Here is a 19,288-nt window from a genome sequence, read left to right as displayed (position 1 = left end):
ACATATACCGACCATATAGACAAACATCACATATACAGACCATACAGACAAACATCACATATACCGACCATATAGACAAACATCACATATACAGACCATACAGACAAGCATCACATATACCGACCATATAGACAAACATCACATATACCGACCATACAGACAAACATCACATATACCGACCATATAGACAAACATCACATATACCGACCATACAGACAAACATCACATATACCGACCATACAGACAAACATCACATATACAGACCATATAGACAAGCATCACATATACCGACCATATAGACAAACATCTCATATACCGACCATACAGACAAACATCACATATACCGACCATATAGACAAACATCACATATACCGACCATACAGACAAACCTCACATATACCGTCCATACAGACAAACATCACATATACCGACCATACAGACAAACATCACATATACCGACCATATAGTCAAACATCACATATACCGACCATACAGACAAACCTCACATATACCGACCATACAGACAAACATCACATATACCGACCATATAGACAAACATCACATATACCGACCATATAGACAAACCTCACATATACCGACCATACAGACAAACATCACATATACCGACCATATAGACAAACCTCACATATACCGACCATACAGACAAACATCTCATATACCGACCATACAGACAAACATCACATATACCGACCATATAGACAAACATCACATATACCGACCATATAGACAAACCTCACATATACCGACCATACAGACAAACATCACATATACCGACCATACAGACAAACCTCACATATACCGACCATATAGACAAACATCACATATACCGACCATACAGACAAACCTCACATATACCGACCATACAGACAAGCATCACATATACCGTCCATACAGACAAACATCACATATACCGACCATATAGACAAACATCACATATACCGTCCATATAGACAAACCTCACATATACCGACCATATAGACAAACCTCACATAAACAGACCGTACAGACAAACCTCACATATACCGACCATACAGACAAACCTCACATATACCGACCATATAGACAAACATCACATATACCGACCATACAGACAAACATCACATATACCGACCATACAGACAAACATCACATATACCGACCATATAGACAAACATCACATATACCGACCATATAGACAAACATCACATATACCGACCATACAGACAAACATCACATATACCGACCATACAGACAAACATCACATATACCGACCATATAGACAAACATCACATATACCGACCATATAGACAAACATCACATATACCGACCATACAGACAAACATCACATATACCGACCATACAGACAAACATCACATATACAGACCATACAGACAAGCATCACATATACCGTCCATACAGACAAACATCACATATACCGACCATATAGACAAACATCACATATACCGACCATATAGACAAACCTCACATATACCGACCATACAGACAAACATCACATATACCGACCATATAGTCAAATATCATATATACCCACCATACAGACAAACATCACATATACCGACCATATAGACAAATATCATATATACCGACCATATAGACAAACATCACATATACCGACCATATAGACAAATATCATATATACCGACCATATAGACAAACCTCACAAATAAACTTGAAATAATTTTAATAACGCTTTTTAAGTTGTTGATATCAAGCTGATTTGTAGGCCCTTTGATCTGGGTGATGTTCTACATGTCTGTTTGGAAAATGTCATTATGTCATGTACACATGTCACTACATTCAATAATTTCCTTACTTAATTTGATATTTAATTTATTAAATCTACATGTAGACCGCATTAAGTTAAAAAAAACATTGTCAGTGTTTGACAATGAAATGTTAGTTCTATTCAAACTGGTCTCAGATTTATGGAGCACTGAAGTAGCATGTGATCATATTTTTTAAGTCTTTACAGAAGAACGAAAAGAAATGTTTATGAATATTGTATTTATCTTTGAAGCTTTAAGTATGTTTTGTAACTGCTCTATGTAAGTATTCTTTCAGTTTGGTTAAATATAGAGGGAATTTAAGCAAAGCTATATATTGTCGAACATTTGTTGTAAAATAGTGTAACTATTGTTTCCTTTGAATTTCAGAACCAGCCTACCTCTCCCCGCTCTAGTCCCCACATCACCAGTGCCTCATCCCCTACCCTTGTGTCGCCGTACGCCACGACTCCAGGGCGGTCCAGCGCCCCCCTTGTCACCCCAAACACCCCTAGCGACACGTACAGCAGCCTCAGTTACACGCCCGGGCGCTCGAGTGTCCCCATCATGTACCACAATGCATACTACTCCTCAGATACAAACACTAGTGCAACAAGTTCAAACAGTTACAGTCTCGGTCGACTGAGCGCCCCCATTGTGAGCCCCTCCTCTGAGGCTGGTGTTGGCACGGTGCCAATTACTCCTGGCCAGGAATCGTTGACATTGTCAGGTTTGGAAGGTGATGTGCAAATGGCCTTCAGTCAACCGTCAAGCTCAGCAATGAATTCGAAAAACCTGAGAAATGACCTATTATCAGCGGCTGACAGTATAACAGGGGCCATGTCTTCACTGGTGAAAGAGCTCAGCTCTGGTAATATACATAGATTCTTTTTTATATATATTAAATAAATGCAATTAGATAGGCAAATTAATTTTCCATCATGGAAGAAATAAGAGTTACATTTATCCATCAATTTTGATTAATTCAGATATCTGTTGAGTTAGTGGTCAATATGTAGTGCTGTTTTGAAACTGCTAATGGCCACTCTTCAATTAAAGATCATTATTAGGCTTAAGACCACTAACTCCAAAGAACTACTTCTATTCATGTTGTTTTAACCCATTTTTTTGTCTCAATGCGCTCTATGTTAAGCAGAATTACGTCGAAACCATACAAATGGATTGGTCGTGTTGCAGTCCGAGTATGAGTTTTTGTTTGTTCGGCTATTTCCGCACTGTAATTATGTTTCCCAGCGTTTTATTTTTAGCAGAATATAACTATTTTTAGATCGTTATATATATCAGATTAATGAGGGTCAAGATAATGGAGGCTCTGGTAGGAAGATAACATACAGTATTGATATTCACTCTAGTTTAGCCCATGATGTTTCAGAAATTATTACCGACCGCAAGTGTCCCATCGCATGCAGGATTTATACCTGATGTGACCCTGAAGCACGTTTATTTGTAATGGTGATTTTTTATTTGACTTTTATGAGATAAGAAACAAATATAATTATTGTCTTAGTGTTAAAATAGTTGTATCTCAGGTTTCGCATTGCTAATGCTTCAAATACTATACATTGTAATTTACCTGCTACACAATAACAAGATACTATTAATTCTATGATTTTAGGCGTTTATATTTCTAATGAGATGTTTTCATTTTTGCATAAAAGCTTTGTTCCGGTGTATTCTTGGCATAGTTTTAGACAATAGGCTTTCAATTTATATAAGCACACATGCCCTGATATGACAGTGAGTCATGCATACGTTTGGTGAAGCAAAGTAGTTCGGAGCACTAGTACTGTTTCTACACAGGTACTTACATTAAACATAAATAGCATTAAATTTATCAATAAACTTTAAAAAGCACAATCCTATTCTCATTCATAAAAACAGACTAGTTCCGATAATCTAAAAATAGTTTCATCTTCATTAACTGACCTATATTCTAAACATAGTTTCTACATACATTAACTGACCACATGTTTGTCCTCACCGTTGGAAAACGACCATCTGATAAGCTCTCATACATGCCATATCCCCCGGTGGGGGGAAAAATCCCCCGAAATTTCGATCCATCCCCCGGTCTCCCGGCGGGAGATAAAAATCCTTCGGATTTAAAAAAAAAAAAAAAAATTTTTTTTTTTTTTTTTTAGAAATTTTACATCAGGCAATAATGACAAAGTGAAACCACAGTATGTGAGTGTAACTGAATGTACAAATCCACAAGGGTGAAATGCCAAAAGGAAACTTTTACAACAAGTGATCAATTACTTTGTAGTAATTATCAAAGGCAAAGAAGTATTACTATTTTGGAAGGAAGAAATTAATAATATTCTATTCTCTTATTGTCTGAAAGTCATCAAAGCTGATAGAATTAAGCACAATTTTTTAAAAGGCTTTGGAGGAAGGTAAATTTAATTTAATTGTCTCGAAAACATATTTTTGCAATGACATATTTTGTTCTGCAAGTGCATTACAGTATGACATGACAGTTTATCATAAGAATATGATAAATCATGACATAAAATAATTTAGTATAATGAAAAAGTTAGGAGGTTTTCAAAGCAAACTATATGTGAATACATTTTTTCGTACTTGCGTCTAAAAATACTTTAATATTTCGCCAACTTAGACCTGCTAAAAAAATCTCCCTGAATACAACCAAAATCCCCCTGAATTTTCAGCCTTTTGAACAAATCAGCCTGAATGGTCTCCAGAAAATATGGCATGTATGAGCTCTGCATTTTAAAAGATATTATTGCTAAAGTAAAAATAAAATCATTTTCCTTAAAGAATTAAAACGTGTAAGTTCATAAAATTTGTCTAACGTATGCTATCTAATCAAAGCACCGAAAAACATTTAGACGCAATTGAAAAGAGCATTTGCTGTAACTTCAAATACATGGGGATACGTCGACTGAACTGATATAAAGCTGTGCATTTTGAATGGAATTATAGCTGAAGTTGTTTGTAAAAAAAATGATGTTTTGTTTTGTAAAAAAAATGATTTTCCCTAAACAAAACGTGTATGTTAATAAAAGGAAATGATAAATATATATATATGATGTATTGTATTTACCTATCATATGATATCTAATCAAAGCAACGAAAAACCTTTAGAAACGATTGAAATGGGGCATGCATTGTAACACTAAATACATGGGGATGGGGGATTACGACGATTGAAGTGACATTTACAAAAACAAAATGACACAAGACGCCTTAAAGATATAGATATGTTTGTTTCTTCGCCCAGTGTGGGCACAAGCGCTGTCGGCACATTTTTCACTTTTATTTATGTGCTCTTCACCCATTCCCATAGTTCAAATAAAATTTGCAACTCTCACATATTTGCCCGCAGATAGTCTTTCAGCGCCTCGCGCTTTGATTTAGAAAGTAGATACCAAATTACAAAATTATTATTAAATTAATATTAAGATAATATTAAATTGATATTAAGATAATAATTTGTTTTATTTACAGAAAACAGTGGCAGTGAAGATGAAGATGACAATATAAATGGTATGTGACTACACACATGTATATTAAATATGTTTGAAACTGTGTAATGAAATAAATATGAGAGTTGTCTGTGTATAACTTAAACTTAATTTATTTTACAACAATTGTGAAGAAACTTATGGGTAGTCACTCTCGTTGGCATGATGTTGCGCAAGAGTGTGGTCATATGTTGTGTGGGAAAACAGAGAACCTGAAGAAAACCCACTTGTCCGGCTGGGTGACCACCAACCTAATTCACACATACTCAGACTGGGAATCAAACCCAGGTTGCCTTGGTGAGAAGTGAGTGTGCTAACCACTGGGCTAACTGGACAACCATAAGGGTCCATCTCTCACCAAAGAGGTTGTGGGTTTGATCCCTGCATTGGCAAATTCTTTTGGTCGCTTAAACTGGTTTCTACCTAGAAATTTGACCCAAGCCTGACTTGACCCAGCCTACTGTTGTCTTCACAATCAAGCTCATCTAAATAGAATAGTTCCAATACTTTGATATCAGGATGTTTAAATGAAGAATGATCAAAGTATATTATGGCCATTTATCCAGCAGTGTGGCTTAGATTAAGGAGAGAGATAAGTGTGTTCTTGTGTTCTTATGCAGCAAGATTTTAGCAGACCCATTGCCGAAATATGACAAAATGGGTATTATAATATGTAGTTAAGACGAGAGGTAACAATATAAGGTATCTCCTCAATCCTTATGGTGATACATGTAATATATGTGCTTTAATGTATCTTCATGAAATAGATAATGTTTAAAACTATGATACATGACTTTTGTGTGATTCTAAATGGGACAGAATTAATGATTCTTATATGCTGGATATTTATAGCCATAGTTTTAAAGCCCTAGTCTTATCTTGGTCAGCATAGCAGTCATTGTCTATGTGCAAGAAATTGAACATTTATACAACTTATATATTAAGTGTTGCTGATCATCATTGTATGTTTCACACATGGATATCTGGATTGTTGATAAACATTTATAAAACAAGACCTTTCCCTCTGGCTTGAAGATTGCCGTCTGATAGGCCCCGTACACTCTAATAATCTGCCTTATTGAGAACCATGGGCCATTTCAATTGGAAAATCTTGTAATCATTAATAATAAATTAGGCGGTTTCATTGGTTCTGAATGTGACCACTACGGAATCTAATCCAGTGCAATTGTGTTGTGGGTGCTTCTCTATGTTTAGTTAAAATAACCTGTATTACTTCATGGTTAATCACAATTCCATTGGAAGAAGAGTTTTACCCTACCTCATTAATATTCATTTAAACAAGATTTTGTCAGTCATGGTTCTTGCATTGTGTAAACCAAACAAAGTAGCAAGGCTGTCGAAGATGAAATATCTTTCATGATGAAAGACAATTGCATTTTTTGAACAGAATGATACTGTTTATTTTGCATTACAGGTGAGCTGGAGATTGCCGAGACGTACATGTTACAGACACGGGAAGACCTGGAGTCCTGGCAACGGGAGGTGCAGAAACGCCTCGACCAGGAGACACGCTACGTCACACGGGTCAAGGCCGCCAACAGCAATAACAGCAGCACTGGTGGGAGACTTGTAGAGATTTCCTTTTGTCTGGGTTTTAATTTGAAAAAGAGATGATTTTTTAGAGGTCATATTTCATTTCGCTTGTTTTAATGATAAAACATTGTACTAAGTTTGAACTAGAGCTCAACTATTTACTGGTATTATTATTCTCTAAAAAATAAGAAAAGTAATGCTATTGAAAAATAAACTTTTTTAGGCATGGTTTTACAAAATTCTTTTCAAATGAGTATCTAAACAGTAAGTTATATTAATGTTACCTGTGTGTGTAACAGGTCGTAGCGGACACAGCAGTACAGGAAGCAATCAGAGCGAGGAGGAGGACAGGGACAGGTAAGACCCAAGTCTCATGATTAGGGCATCCTTAAACAATTGTTTGTATAAAGCAGCCATACACAGAATTTCCAGGGGGAGGGATAAAGTTTACAGATAGAGAACTTTTGCTTATTCTAGCAGTTAAATGAAAAAAAAACAAGGGGAATTCTTAATGAGACTACATATAAATTATGCTTAATTTAGAACATATGATATGTTGCTTATGTGGTTCACAGTAGGTTAATTAGCACTGGCCAAACTTTTTGGTGTGCACATTAGACACACTTAATTGTATTTGCAATGATTACAATAAAATCAAGCAAAACACCCTACACGAAGTTAAAATAAACACCAAGTTTGTTTTTGGTTAAAATAAAACTTTTGAATTGTTCAGTTTTTGAGTAGCTATTAGCTTTAATTGCATTTTTAGCTTGACTATTCAAAGAATAAGGAGAGCTATACTACTCACCCTGGCGTCGGCGTTGGCGTCACACCTTGATTAAGGTTTTGCATGTAAGCACCTTTAAGTCATTATCTCAGTAAATACATCAGTTACTGCATTGAAACTTTGGATATGTATTCCCAACTATCTAACATACTAAATTAATGAAGTTAGATAATAATTATTTTAATATAATGCAAAAAATAGGCTTTATTATTCGTCTTAGAAAATTCTGGTTAAGGTTTTGCGTGTAAGCACACATAGGTTAAAATCTCAGCAACTACTTGAGGTATTGCATTGATAATTGATACAATGGTACTCAACCATCCAACCTACTAAATTACCCAAGTTAGATAACTCTAGTTTGCATTTAATGCAAATAATTGCCCTTTATTATTCGACTTAGAAATTCTGGTTAAGGTTTTGCGTGTAAGCACACATAGGTTAATATCTCAGCAACTGCTTGAGGTATTGCATTGAGACTTTATACAATGGTAGCCAACCATCCAACCTACTTAATTAACCAAGTAAGATAACTCTAGTTTGCATTTAATACACAATAATTGCCGTTTAATATTCAACTTAGAAATTCTGGTTAAGGTTTTGCATGTACATGTAAGCACACATAGGTTAATATCTCACCAATTACTTGATGGATTGCGTTGAGACTTTAAACAATGTTACTCAACCATCCAGTCTACTTAAATAACTAAGTAAGATAACTCCAGTTTGCATTAAATTAAAATAACGGCCCCTTTTTTATTCGACATAGAAATTCTGGTTAAGGTTTTGCATGTAACCACTTTTAAGTCAATACCTCAGCGAATACATCATGTATTGCTTTGAAACTTACACACAGGCTCCCATCTATTTAACCTTCTAATTAATTAAGTAAGATAACTCTATCTTTTTTATAATATATATATTTTGCCCCTTTATTATGCGACTTAGAAATTCTGGTTAAGGTCTTGCATGTTAGCACACATAGGATAATATCTCAGCAACTATTTGATGTATTGCATTGAGACTTTATACAATGGTATTCTACCACCCAACTTAATTGAATAACCAAGTTAGATAACTGTATTTTGCAAATAATGGCCCTTTATTATTAGACTTAGAAATTCTTGTTAAAATTTTGCATGGAACCACATTTATGTTAATATCTCAACACACCATGTATTGCATTAAAATCAAATCTAACAGTGATCCATGCATGTTTCGCCAAAACTTTTCAATCCTTACATTGAAAAGCAGCGGAATAGTCGAGCGCGCTGTCTCTGTGACAGCTCTTGTTGGGTTTTTCAATTTTTGTCATTTTTCAAAAAAAAAGTTGTAGGCCTAAGCCTACAAGGCCTATATGTAGCTACGCCACTGTCTCTTAATAACTACAAAGCAAATTAAGATATCAATTTTAAACTTCAAACAATTGGTCACTCTGATGACAAATTACAGTATATAACTCCAACTTAATTATTGTCAAGGTAATGGCTGTTTGTAATTTAATTTGTTTTTATAGCGGTAACACACAAAAAAATTGTAATAAAATCTGTTCAGATCTAGAAAAGTATAATTCACTTCCTTTTCACCACAACTTGAAGTTGTGAAGGAATTGAATGGAATTTGAAGCAACAATATTTGTCAATATGAATTTGTGTATAGTACATGAGCCATAACTCTGTCAACCATTGTTACCAAGCCTCTCTTGGGTGCATTGTTACAAGGCAAATTATTGGAACTTCTAACCTACATAAATCTATATTTTGTAGCAAACCGTTCTGTTTTGTTAATCCCACATTGAAAAATAGGGAAAGTGAAGCAGCAATTTTAATTGATTTACTGGTATAGTTCACAGTATATAAACGTAGTAATACAAAAATACAATGATCAGAATGGTATCCACTTGTGGCTCTTTGATTTTATGACCTTAAACTTTCATGTTTCAGATATCTACGTCATATATTTCCAAAGATCGATTACACGACAGACGATGGAGAGTCGTATGTTCGGACCGACGATGAAAGTTACACTCGTACAGATGACGAAGATGCTGAATTGTATGATAACCACCCAAAGGTTTTGATTTATATTCACTTCAATGTGAAACTATTGATATTCCTTTATAAAACAACTAAAACCATACTCAATTTTGTAGCCTTTTCATTTTTTTTTAAAGAAAATAAGAAAAGTATTTTGAAAACCTTGCAGGTTTTATTGTTGTCAACGGTGTCATACAAGAACATCGTTTTCTCCACAACTCAAACCAATTCAAGATATTCACATAAAACTTGGTGCACATGTTGCCAGTGGCAATATGCATATTGTGTGTAACAAGTCTGATAACTCTTGGTTGAATAATTTTAGAGTTGTTAATAACTACAAAAAACGGACAAACATTGGCATCTGTTGATGGTCTTCCTCACAGTGGAAAATGACTGCTAAACATTGCATCAGAACATGATGACCGACATGTTAAATTAGTTGGTTTGCTGCAATAAAATACATTTGTTTTATGTTTATATAGATATTTGTAACAACAAAACAGAATGAAATGATTTTATCTCATTTTTATTTTGAAAAAATAGTAGGGTTATATATATATATATATATATAAATATACATAAATGTCTGCTTTTTAGGAGTTGCCTAACGAGATGACAGCAAGTCGTTACTCAACAGAGGAGGAGGGGACCTTCCAGTCAGATGGTGAGTCGTACATACGGACGGACGATGAGGACGGTGCGAACACCGATACCGACTGGGAGGAGAGCATGAAGCGCTGGATCAACAGATGAACAAATGGGACGAAAATAGTTTATACATATTCCTCTTGCTGTTAAAAATAGACATAAATTAGTCATGATCATCATGATAATTATAGCTTTTTGCTTGCTGACTGGTCACCATTTATGGTCATGACGTCATCACGCATAAAGACTTGCACATGATACACATTTTTAAATGTATCTGGTAAAATAGATGTTACTTTGTCTGAATGAAAAGCTTTTGCACTGCATATCTACATTTATACCTTTCCAGTAAAGGAATCAAGATAAAGTAGATTAAGGCTAACATCAAGGCAGAATGGGCCATGAATGTGATAGGGTTTTGAATGCATCAGTCGACTGGAGCCTTATGAGCAAAGATAAGTTTAAGACACTTGGACTTTTCATAAATTGACAGTGATCAACTGATCATGCCCCAAATTGTTTGTAGCCACGCCTTAATGTTTGTCTAAGGTTGTTTGTCTAAGAGATTTAAGTTGATAGATTTGATTTTCAAATCTAATGCTGCTTTATGCTTTCGTATTTTAATTTTCTGATTGGTCATTTATAGATGTGGTCAATCATTTTTTTTTAGTTCTGATTGATTGTATGGAATATTAACATGTAGGCTCCCTGTGCAGAATTCAATATAAGATTTGGGGTTTAACAGATTGGTACAATAACAGATTATTTTCAACCTTGCTACATATATATATATGGAATGTTGACCATGAGGTAATCTGGAATTATTCTCTTTTGGTACACTACTTTTGATAAAAGGAAAGGGTGTTCTAGAATGCTTTGCTAAGCACAATTGGGAAAACAACATCAACATTGATCAAGATCACTTTTTTAGGATCAAAATTTAATACCACTTCATTAGTTCTTGGATGAGTATGAATGGTAAAACATTAACAGTTAAAATCGTCTCATTAATGACCAAATATAAATTGAGGAATATTTTTCTTCAAATTTTAGTATTTTTTTTTTTTTCAAGATATGAAAATAATAATTTAAAAAAAGTACAGGGTACAGTTTTATAAATGTTTTTTTGTATTTATTTCATTATAAAAAGTTTGCTATTATGTAGTAGTTTTCTGAATACATTAGATTGTTCAGTAAAGCTGGTAGTGAAGGTATGTTATTTGTTACAATATAAAGTGTACATTGAAGTGATACAATTGTATTTACACCTTTTTAATTTGTTTAGAATTGCGGCTTTGTTCTCACAAATACTAGCAGAATAAAGTATATGTGCATGCAAAATTATACCCGGTCTCTAATAACTCATTAAAAAGCAAAATTAAAAGATGTCCTAATTACCATCTAATATAGTGTGTAAATAAATATTTGGACCCGACCTTATCTTTTCATTACCAGCTGACCCGTTTTTCTCCTTTTGCCCAAATTTGGTATTAACTATCACAGGAAGACTTGTAAATGTACCAAGAAAAAATGGATTTCAGTGTGAAAATGATTATTTAATTCATTCACACCTGTAATAAAATAAACAGGAAGACCTACTTACCGGTACTCTTAGTTCACTTCTAGATAAGAGATGTTTTCATATGTAAAGTAATTAAAGTGAAGAACACTTAATCACAGAAAGTCCAGATCAATTTCGGACAATATCATATGATGCACCTATATTTTTTCCTGCTAGTAAATCTTTTCTGTTAAAGATTTTTGACTGTGGATTAAAGATCTTATACCGAAGTGAAAACATGTCATATCCATGTTGTTGTACATAATTACTGATACTTTATATTTAATTATTTAGAGGTCTGCTAGGATTTCTGCACACCGGTACTGTGCCATGCATGTGAAGGTTATAGTTGTACATTTAAGCTTGTTTTTTTCATCCAGCCATTTTGTAATACATGATATGCTGAGTTAGGATGGCTTAAAGTAACCCCATATAATTTTGATATGAAGTTTGTAATATTTCTTTCGGTATGTTTTTTTTCCAAAAAATATTAAAAAATTGTATAAATGTATGTCTGACCAAAGAACAAGCTGTAATTTCATGTATTGTATTTGTTTACTTGCAATTTCATAAAATCTTATTTGTTGGTTAAAAACAATATTGTATTATTTCTCATGTTTTAATACATTTGTACTATATTAACAAACATGCGCATTTTAACATTTTATTTTAAATACAATCTCAATGTTTTAATTCTTCTTTTTATTTCTTGTTAAGTTATTACCTAGTTGCTTCTATTTAACTGGAAATTAGAAGAATTCTCATTTTACTTGGTTATTATATGTTCAATCTTTTGTTTCTGCATTTGTTAACTACAGCATTATTATACTAACATTTTATTTTTGCCATTAAAATTGAAGATCTGATTTTTGTCAATGTTTTGTTCTTCTTTTTGGTTTCAATTGGAGGCAAATTATTGATATGATTTTGAGACTTTGTAATTGTCAATTTATTTCATAAGTATTCTTTTAAGATGTGTCATTATTTTATATGTGCAATAGTTATTTTAAAATATGTATATTTGTATAACTATCATTTCTATATAATATCACTTTGTTTACAAAGAAAAACAATATTTGCTGAAAAAAATAATTCTGAAAGCATTTGAACCACCAAAGTTTTTTTTAAATTTCTCCAAATATTTTAATGATTTTACAAATTTCTTTTCACTGATAATCTATATTATGTTTTTGAAAATCTTATGCTTATATTCACATAAACCAGTACCAAACCTGTTTTAACATGGAACTGTTTATAACACCATACACAATAGGGCCATCTCATTATAACACATATATCTGAGGACTGACTTTTTGGTCTGATATTTCTGAGAAATCATTTTATTTTGCAAATTTGATTTTTATTTTTGTTTGTGACCCCCATTTCATGTATAATGAAAATTCTTGATTTATGGATATTTTGTTGTACGCTCATTTATAAAATGATCCAATCATTTTTCCTTTCACGTGTTCAGTTAATATGAAACAAAAATAGGGCGCTTAAATGACAAATAGTCTGGGAGTAGGATTTTTGTTATTGGTCCATGATATAGTGTAAGTGGCATTTACATTAGTTAAGTTATAGGTTTTTAGCAACCAATATAAATTTCATTTTTGTCAGACAAATGCCGTTTATCTTTAATTAAATATAATGTGATTGTAAAATGGCATCATTCACAAGGTCGTTCACAGGGATGTTCATGTTTTATTGGGTCAGACATTGTAAATAATAATTTTGTGTGAAATGTGAACACACTACTTGTTACAACGATTAAACATCATCAAAAAAAATAATGAGAAAATAAGAGCTCTTACATTGCTAATTATTTCAAAGGTGACAGAAAATGCTCTATTTTACTAAAAAAGTAACGATATTGAAAATTAAACTCTTCTGTTTGAATGAGTTACTGCCAGTTGCTGGTTGGTGTTTGTTTATAAAAGTAAGTAATAAAAAATCAATCTAGACAATGTGACAGCAAGTTGTTGCCAATATAACATTGGTGAATGAGGCCCTTTAACAGTCACATTATTTTCATATTCACAGAAATACATGTACATTTCTCCACTGTTTTGACTTTCTTTTGGTCATAACGATTTGTGTTCACTTTGAAACATGGGTATATTAAGATTTCAAAATGTTTGTTAATAACTTGAAACTTAGTTGTTTTCATGACAATGTTACAGTTTATTTTCTGTTCTATTTGTGTTTAAAATTGCTTAGTGATACCATTTTACTTAACAATCAAAAGCAGCTACATTTATTTTTGCATTTAATTTGTTTTTCCACAAACATATCTGTGCTATGTGTTGTGAGTGCTTGTGTTATATTACTGATTATTAGTATTTATTTTCATGTATTGTTGTTTGTTTTGTTTTTCTTTTGCTTTACATATCAGGGAAGTTGTTTGTAATACGTGAACATACATGCCATATTTCTGAGAGGCTTCCCAGGGGATTTCTGTCTGAATACCAGGCCCCAATTTCTCGAAACTTCTTAAGCTAAACTGGCTTAAGTAGCTTATTTCAGTTAGCCAAAATACATATTTAAATTGAATTTTGATAATTGAAAAATAGTTTATTGTGATTATCATCAAGATAATTCCTATCAAATTATTGAAAAACAAAAATAGTGAGCTTTAAGCTTAATCCTGTTATAAGGGACTTAAGAAGTTTCGAGAAATTGGGGCCAGGAGATTTTGATATTACACCAGTTGATTTTTACGCAGCAAAATTTAGGTCGATATATACAGTAATGATATAAGAAAAAACAACAGGGACCAGGGGATGGGTTGGACTTCGAGGGATTCCCCCCCCACCGGGTATACGGCATGTATGTGTCAGTGTACATGTATTTGACAGTTATACACAAGGATAGATAATATAAAGTGAAAAATTGGAAGATTATAAGTATCTTCCATGGTCGAGAGTGTAAGATAGGTTCATTCCGACCCGAGCGTAGGATGTTTTGCGGAAACGAGGTTTACCGAGTTTCAGCAAAACACCCTGCGCGAGGGTCGGGATGAAGCTATCTTATATGAGCGGCTATGGTAGATACTTTTTCTCCCACCTCAGTTAAACAAAATTAAGTAAAAATGTATTTTTTGCTGGAACTCTTTTTTGCTTAGTGAAAATAATTGCGTATGGATATGCGATAGCACGTGGTTGTCATGGATATACGCGCAGTTTTATGGTGACATTTGAAGCGAGAAATAATTAATTAGTGTTCTAAATATTACCATAAGACAAGATTTCCTTGATGCTACTGACGACAGTCTTCAACAAGGGAGGTAATTATCATGTGGTAAAAGGAGTTCCATACGGGCATTTTATCTTCGCCCGTGGGCAAGATAAGAATATCTAGCATGGTTAAATTATTGGATCTACTTATCTGAGGTGGGAGAAAAGTCCCTTCAAAACTCTATGTTTAGTAAACAGGTAATAAAGAAAAAAATCTGAGTCAATTAATTCGTTAAATAGAGCGCAGGCAACAATTTTAATCATATTCTGGGGGTAATAACTGGATGCCACCTATTGTAAAGTGTGGAGCTTTAAAGTTATTACAAGTTATATAATAAAGATGTTTTTTATTTCACCAATATTTGTTCTCGAAGACTCCCATTTCATGTCATTGTATCAGTCAATTGCTTTGATTATTTGAAAGGGCTTTTGTATGATTTGTAATACTAAGTTATAGCTTTATAAATGCATTCATTAACTCAGCTGTGCTATGTGTAAAGCTAGTCTGCTTGTATTCCTTCTTACCTCAGAGAAAGTGTTCAGATTTATTTATGACAATGATTTGGTGCTTGCTGATTTATGTTACAATGATTTCTTCCTTTGTTAAACTAACACAACAAAAACACGTCCTAATTTCTGGAAAGTTTTTATGTGTTACAAGCTTAAGTAGCATATTTTATTAAGCTTAATTTCTACCAGATACAAAAAAAATTCATCATCCCTATCATAAAGATAATTTCCTTTGAATGTCCAAAATATCTTACGAATGTAAATATAACACACATTTTACCTGAACAAAAAAGTGAGAAAGTGAGCTTACATGTAGCTTAATCCTGTTACAAGGAACTTAAGATGTTTTTCGAGTGAATGGGGCCAGACGACTAGTGATTGTATATTGAGTGCTTCTAGCTATCTGTCATGATTGACTTTCCTCATCACTTCAGGGGGCCGTACTTAAAAATCTTCTCAGTGAAAATTTTCAACTTGGTAACAAATTTCAAATTCTCAACACTGAATATATTAGATACTCTATATTTATTTGCAATGTATTCTCATGGATTTATTATTTTGCCCATTTTCTTGGCTTTTTAATATTTCTGATCTATAAACATTGTTATTTTTCTTAAAAATTCAACTTACAAAAATAGGCTTTTTTTTAGTAAGTTGAAATCTTTCACTAAGATGTTTTATAAATACAGCCCCAGAGTAACAAACTTCCTAGCCATCTGGTCACTGCCATTGAATTTTGCATTTCCCGCACATTGACAACTGACACTGAACAATGTTATAGTGTAATTTGAAAAGATACTTAAAAAATATGCATTTAAACTTACTCTTGTAGGCATGATCGTATTTGTAGTCTAACAAGTTTACAGTTTATAATGTTTGCAAATCAAATATTAAAAGTGTGCTTACTGTGTAAATGTATAGACTTTGTGTATATGTGTCATGCAATTGTCTTAAGCCTAGTGCAAAAAATGAATATTGTTGTATGGTGATGTTACATGTATACCTTTAAGATAACATTATACTGTTAAGGCTACACTATACTGTTAAGGTTATGCTTTACTGTTATGGTAAAGCTGTTCTGTTATGGTAATGATTTACTATTAAGGTTACGCTGTTCTGTTACGGGACATTTACCATTAAGGTTACGCTATACTGTTATGGTAATTCTTTACCATTAAGGTTAGGCTATACTGTTATGGGAACGCTTTACCATTAAGGTTACGCTATACTGTTAATGTAACACTGTTCTGTTTAGTCATTGACTACCATTTAGGTAATGCTACATGTATATTGTTAAGGTTAGACTTTACAGTTAAGGTTTCTGTCTGGTGATGCTATTTTGTTAAGGTAATGCTTTACTGTTAAGGTCTATCTATGCTGTTAGGGTAATTCTATACTGTAATTGTTAGGCTGTGGTGTTTTGTTATTTCTCCTGTGATTTACAAAGGTTGTGACACACAGAGCCTTCATACTGTATTTTAAAGGGACTCGACCATGTTTAATAGGTTCAGACATAGAATAAAGAAATTGTGTGTTCTTTGAATAAAATGCTTCATTCAATGATAAAACATCATCAAAGGGTCAAAACAGAGCATTGTTGTTATATTTTATTTCAAAAAGGTGACAGAAAAATTCTCTATTTTGCTACAAAGCATTAGTAAGGCTAAAGAAAATTGAATAATTTAAGGCTTGGATTTACCAAAGTCTGTTTAAATTAGTTTCTTCTAGTTGCTGTTTTGTGTTTATTTATGAAAGTTGGTAAAATAGCTCAATTTCAACAATGTTAAAAAACGATCATTGCAAAAGTCAAACCTGTGATCGGGTCCCTTTAATGTATATGCTAGCTTGCTAGCTACACGGTGTACCTGTAATTTTCCACACATATTATGTAATGTGTTATACATACATGAGTCCTCTAAATCTTGTGTGTAGTTTAATAGTTTTGTTAGCCACACAATAAAATTGTGGACACAACATGAAATTATTTTGGTAAAATATTATTTGCAGGCTTAAATATTCAATGTAAATTTGTTCTAGTTTTACCTAAAATAAAATTGTGTATAATCTTTTGTCTAAGCATACATGTGTTTTGGAGTCAGATGGTGTTTTGGTGCGTTAATGTAACATTGAATATCACAAAATGATCTGGTGTATGGTTTGTATGGTTTCAAGATGTGATAGTCTTGTGTTTGCTTACATGTGATACATATTTGTCAAAGATTTGTAAACGAACACTCCTCTGAGTTGTGCACTTGCAAAGGTTAGATGAAATAAATACTGATTCTGAAGGATGATTTAGTGTTATAGTTACTCTTCTCAAAATTTAAGACCATGGAAGGTTTGTGTTGGATTTTAGTCCCCAGGTTTGGGGGATATTTCGAATGACCACGTTGGAACAATCTTAAGACAACAGTTTAAGTCAGTAGTGGATACTGCAGCCACAGTCCGAGGTATTGAACTTTTTCACGAGCGCTTCAGCACATGCTATTATTTCAATCAAGAGGGTTGGAGTGACGTAACTGTTTGGAACCATATGCATGTGCCTCATAAAGATGACTTGATATATTTTTTTGTGATTTCAGTGATGTCGACACGTTAGCTTTGTTATGGGTGAAGATGTCTGCAGCAATGAGGACAATCTCATGGATTGATTGTATCTTAACCATGAATAAGTGAAGTATTTGAGGACCTCAGATTTGATCTTTCCTGACAGTGTTTTAATAATCAATGATCACAGCCTACGGCCAATCACAACCAAGCTCGTTAACTTCCGCGTTCTATTGCATTTAGTAACGGATGTCTTACACTTACGATTTAATATATTTCATTTTAAGATTTACAATTGTTTACCTTAGTTTAATCCATTTTGTAATTGATAAACATGAATACCGACAAGATTTACAACGATTAAATTGTTTACATTTCGCAAATTAAGTCTCTCAAGCTATATATGTTTTTCTTAAAGCCAAATATGGAAAGGTTTCAGTTTATTTTTTCATTGCAATATTTTTTATTTGTATTCATGATTCCCGTGTACTTCCCCTACTCTTCTCTCTCCTGTGCTCCTGTTCGTGTTAAAGTGCTCATGTTGAATGTTTCTTGCAACCCTTTGTCAACCGAATTTAATTGTCGACGTCATCAAATAATGTCTAGTGACATACCTACATACAGAATTTCTATAGGGTCTTCAGTACAACGCAAGATTTTTTAATGTTTCTGGTTCTTGTACTTTCCGTACGTATAAGACCTTTTGAGGAATAGTTCGCCAATTCCGTATTTTCTTTGCTATGCTATGTTCTGGAATTAATTTACAAATTTACTTTTCTGTAGATACTGTTCTGGTTAAAACGACTCCAAGCATCATTATATTGTGCTTATGCTCAAAACTAGCACGGGCTATATTCATGGGCAAAATAAATAAGCTGTTTATAATAGTTAAAATTAACACATTTCATTTAATAGAGCCGAGTTGATTCCTTTTATTGGGCGACATTGAGTCTAACCCAGATCTCAACGATGATCAGGCAACATGCGTTCCAGTTCTAACCCTAAACCTATAAAAAAAATGGACTCCATCAAAGATGAGCTTTTATGTTACACTGAGACACACATTCTCCTGATATTAATGATAACTTTCTACAATTTGATGACCATGATTTTTTT

At 33.3% G+C, this 19,288-nt stretch overlaps 1 protein-coding gene across 4 annotated transcripts in view; it reads left to right on the top strand.

Moving 5' to 3' along the window:
- LOC128213548 (dystrobrevin beta-like) overlaps positions 1-17,919 on the top strand; it is a 78,398-nt gene extending 60,479 nt beyond the window's left edge. For 3 of the 4 annotated variants that reach the window (XM_052919365.1, XM_052919364.1, XM_052919366.1), the window contains 6 exons: positions 2,175-2,655; positions 5,277-5,315; positions 6,729-6,872; positions 7,147-7,204; positions 9,575-9,704; positions 10,268-17,919. In XM_052919365.1, coding sequence (XP_052775325.1) covers positions 2,175-2,655; positions 5,277-5,315; positions 6,729-6,872; positions 7,147-7,204; positions 9,575-9,704; positions 10,268-10,423 — 1,008 coding nt within the window. In that variant the 3' untranslated portion in view covers positions 10,424-17,919. The remainder of the gene's footprint in view (positions 1-2,174; positions 2,656-5,276; positions 5,316-6,728; positions 6,873-7,146; positions 7,205-9,574; positions 9,705-10,267) is intronic. The other variant, XM_052919367.1, reaches the window with a different exon arrangement.
- The last annotated feature ends 1,369 nt before the right edge of the window (positions 17,920-19,288 follow it).

This window comes from Mya arenaria, chromosome 13 (genome assembly GCF_026914265.1).
Source record: "Mya arenaria isolate MELC-2E11 chromosome 13, ASM2691426v1".
NCBI lineage: Eukaryota > Metazoa > Mollusca > Bivalvia > Myida > Myidae > Mya > Mya arenaria.
The sequence above is the reverse complement of the archived record's forward strand: the minus strand, read 5'-3'. Positions and strand labels throughout refer to the sequence as shown.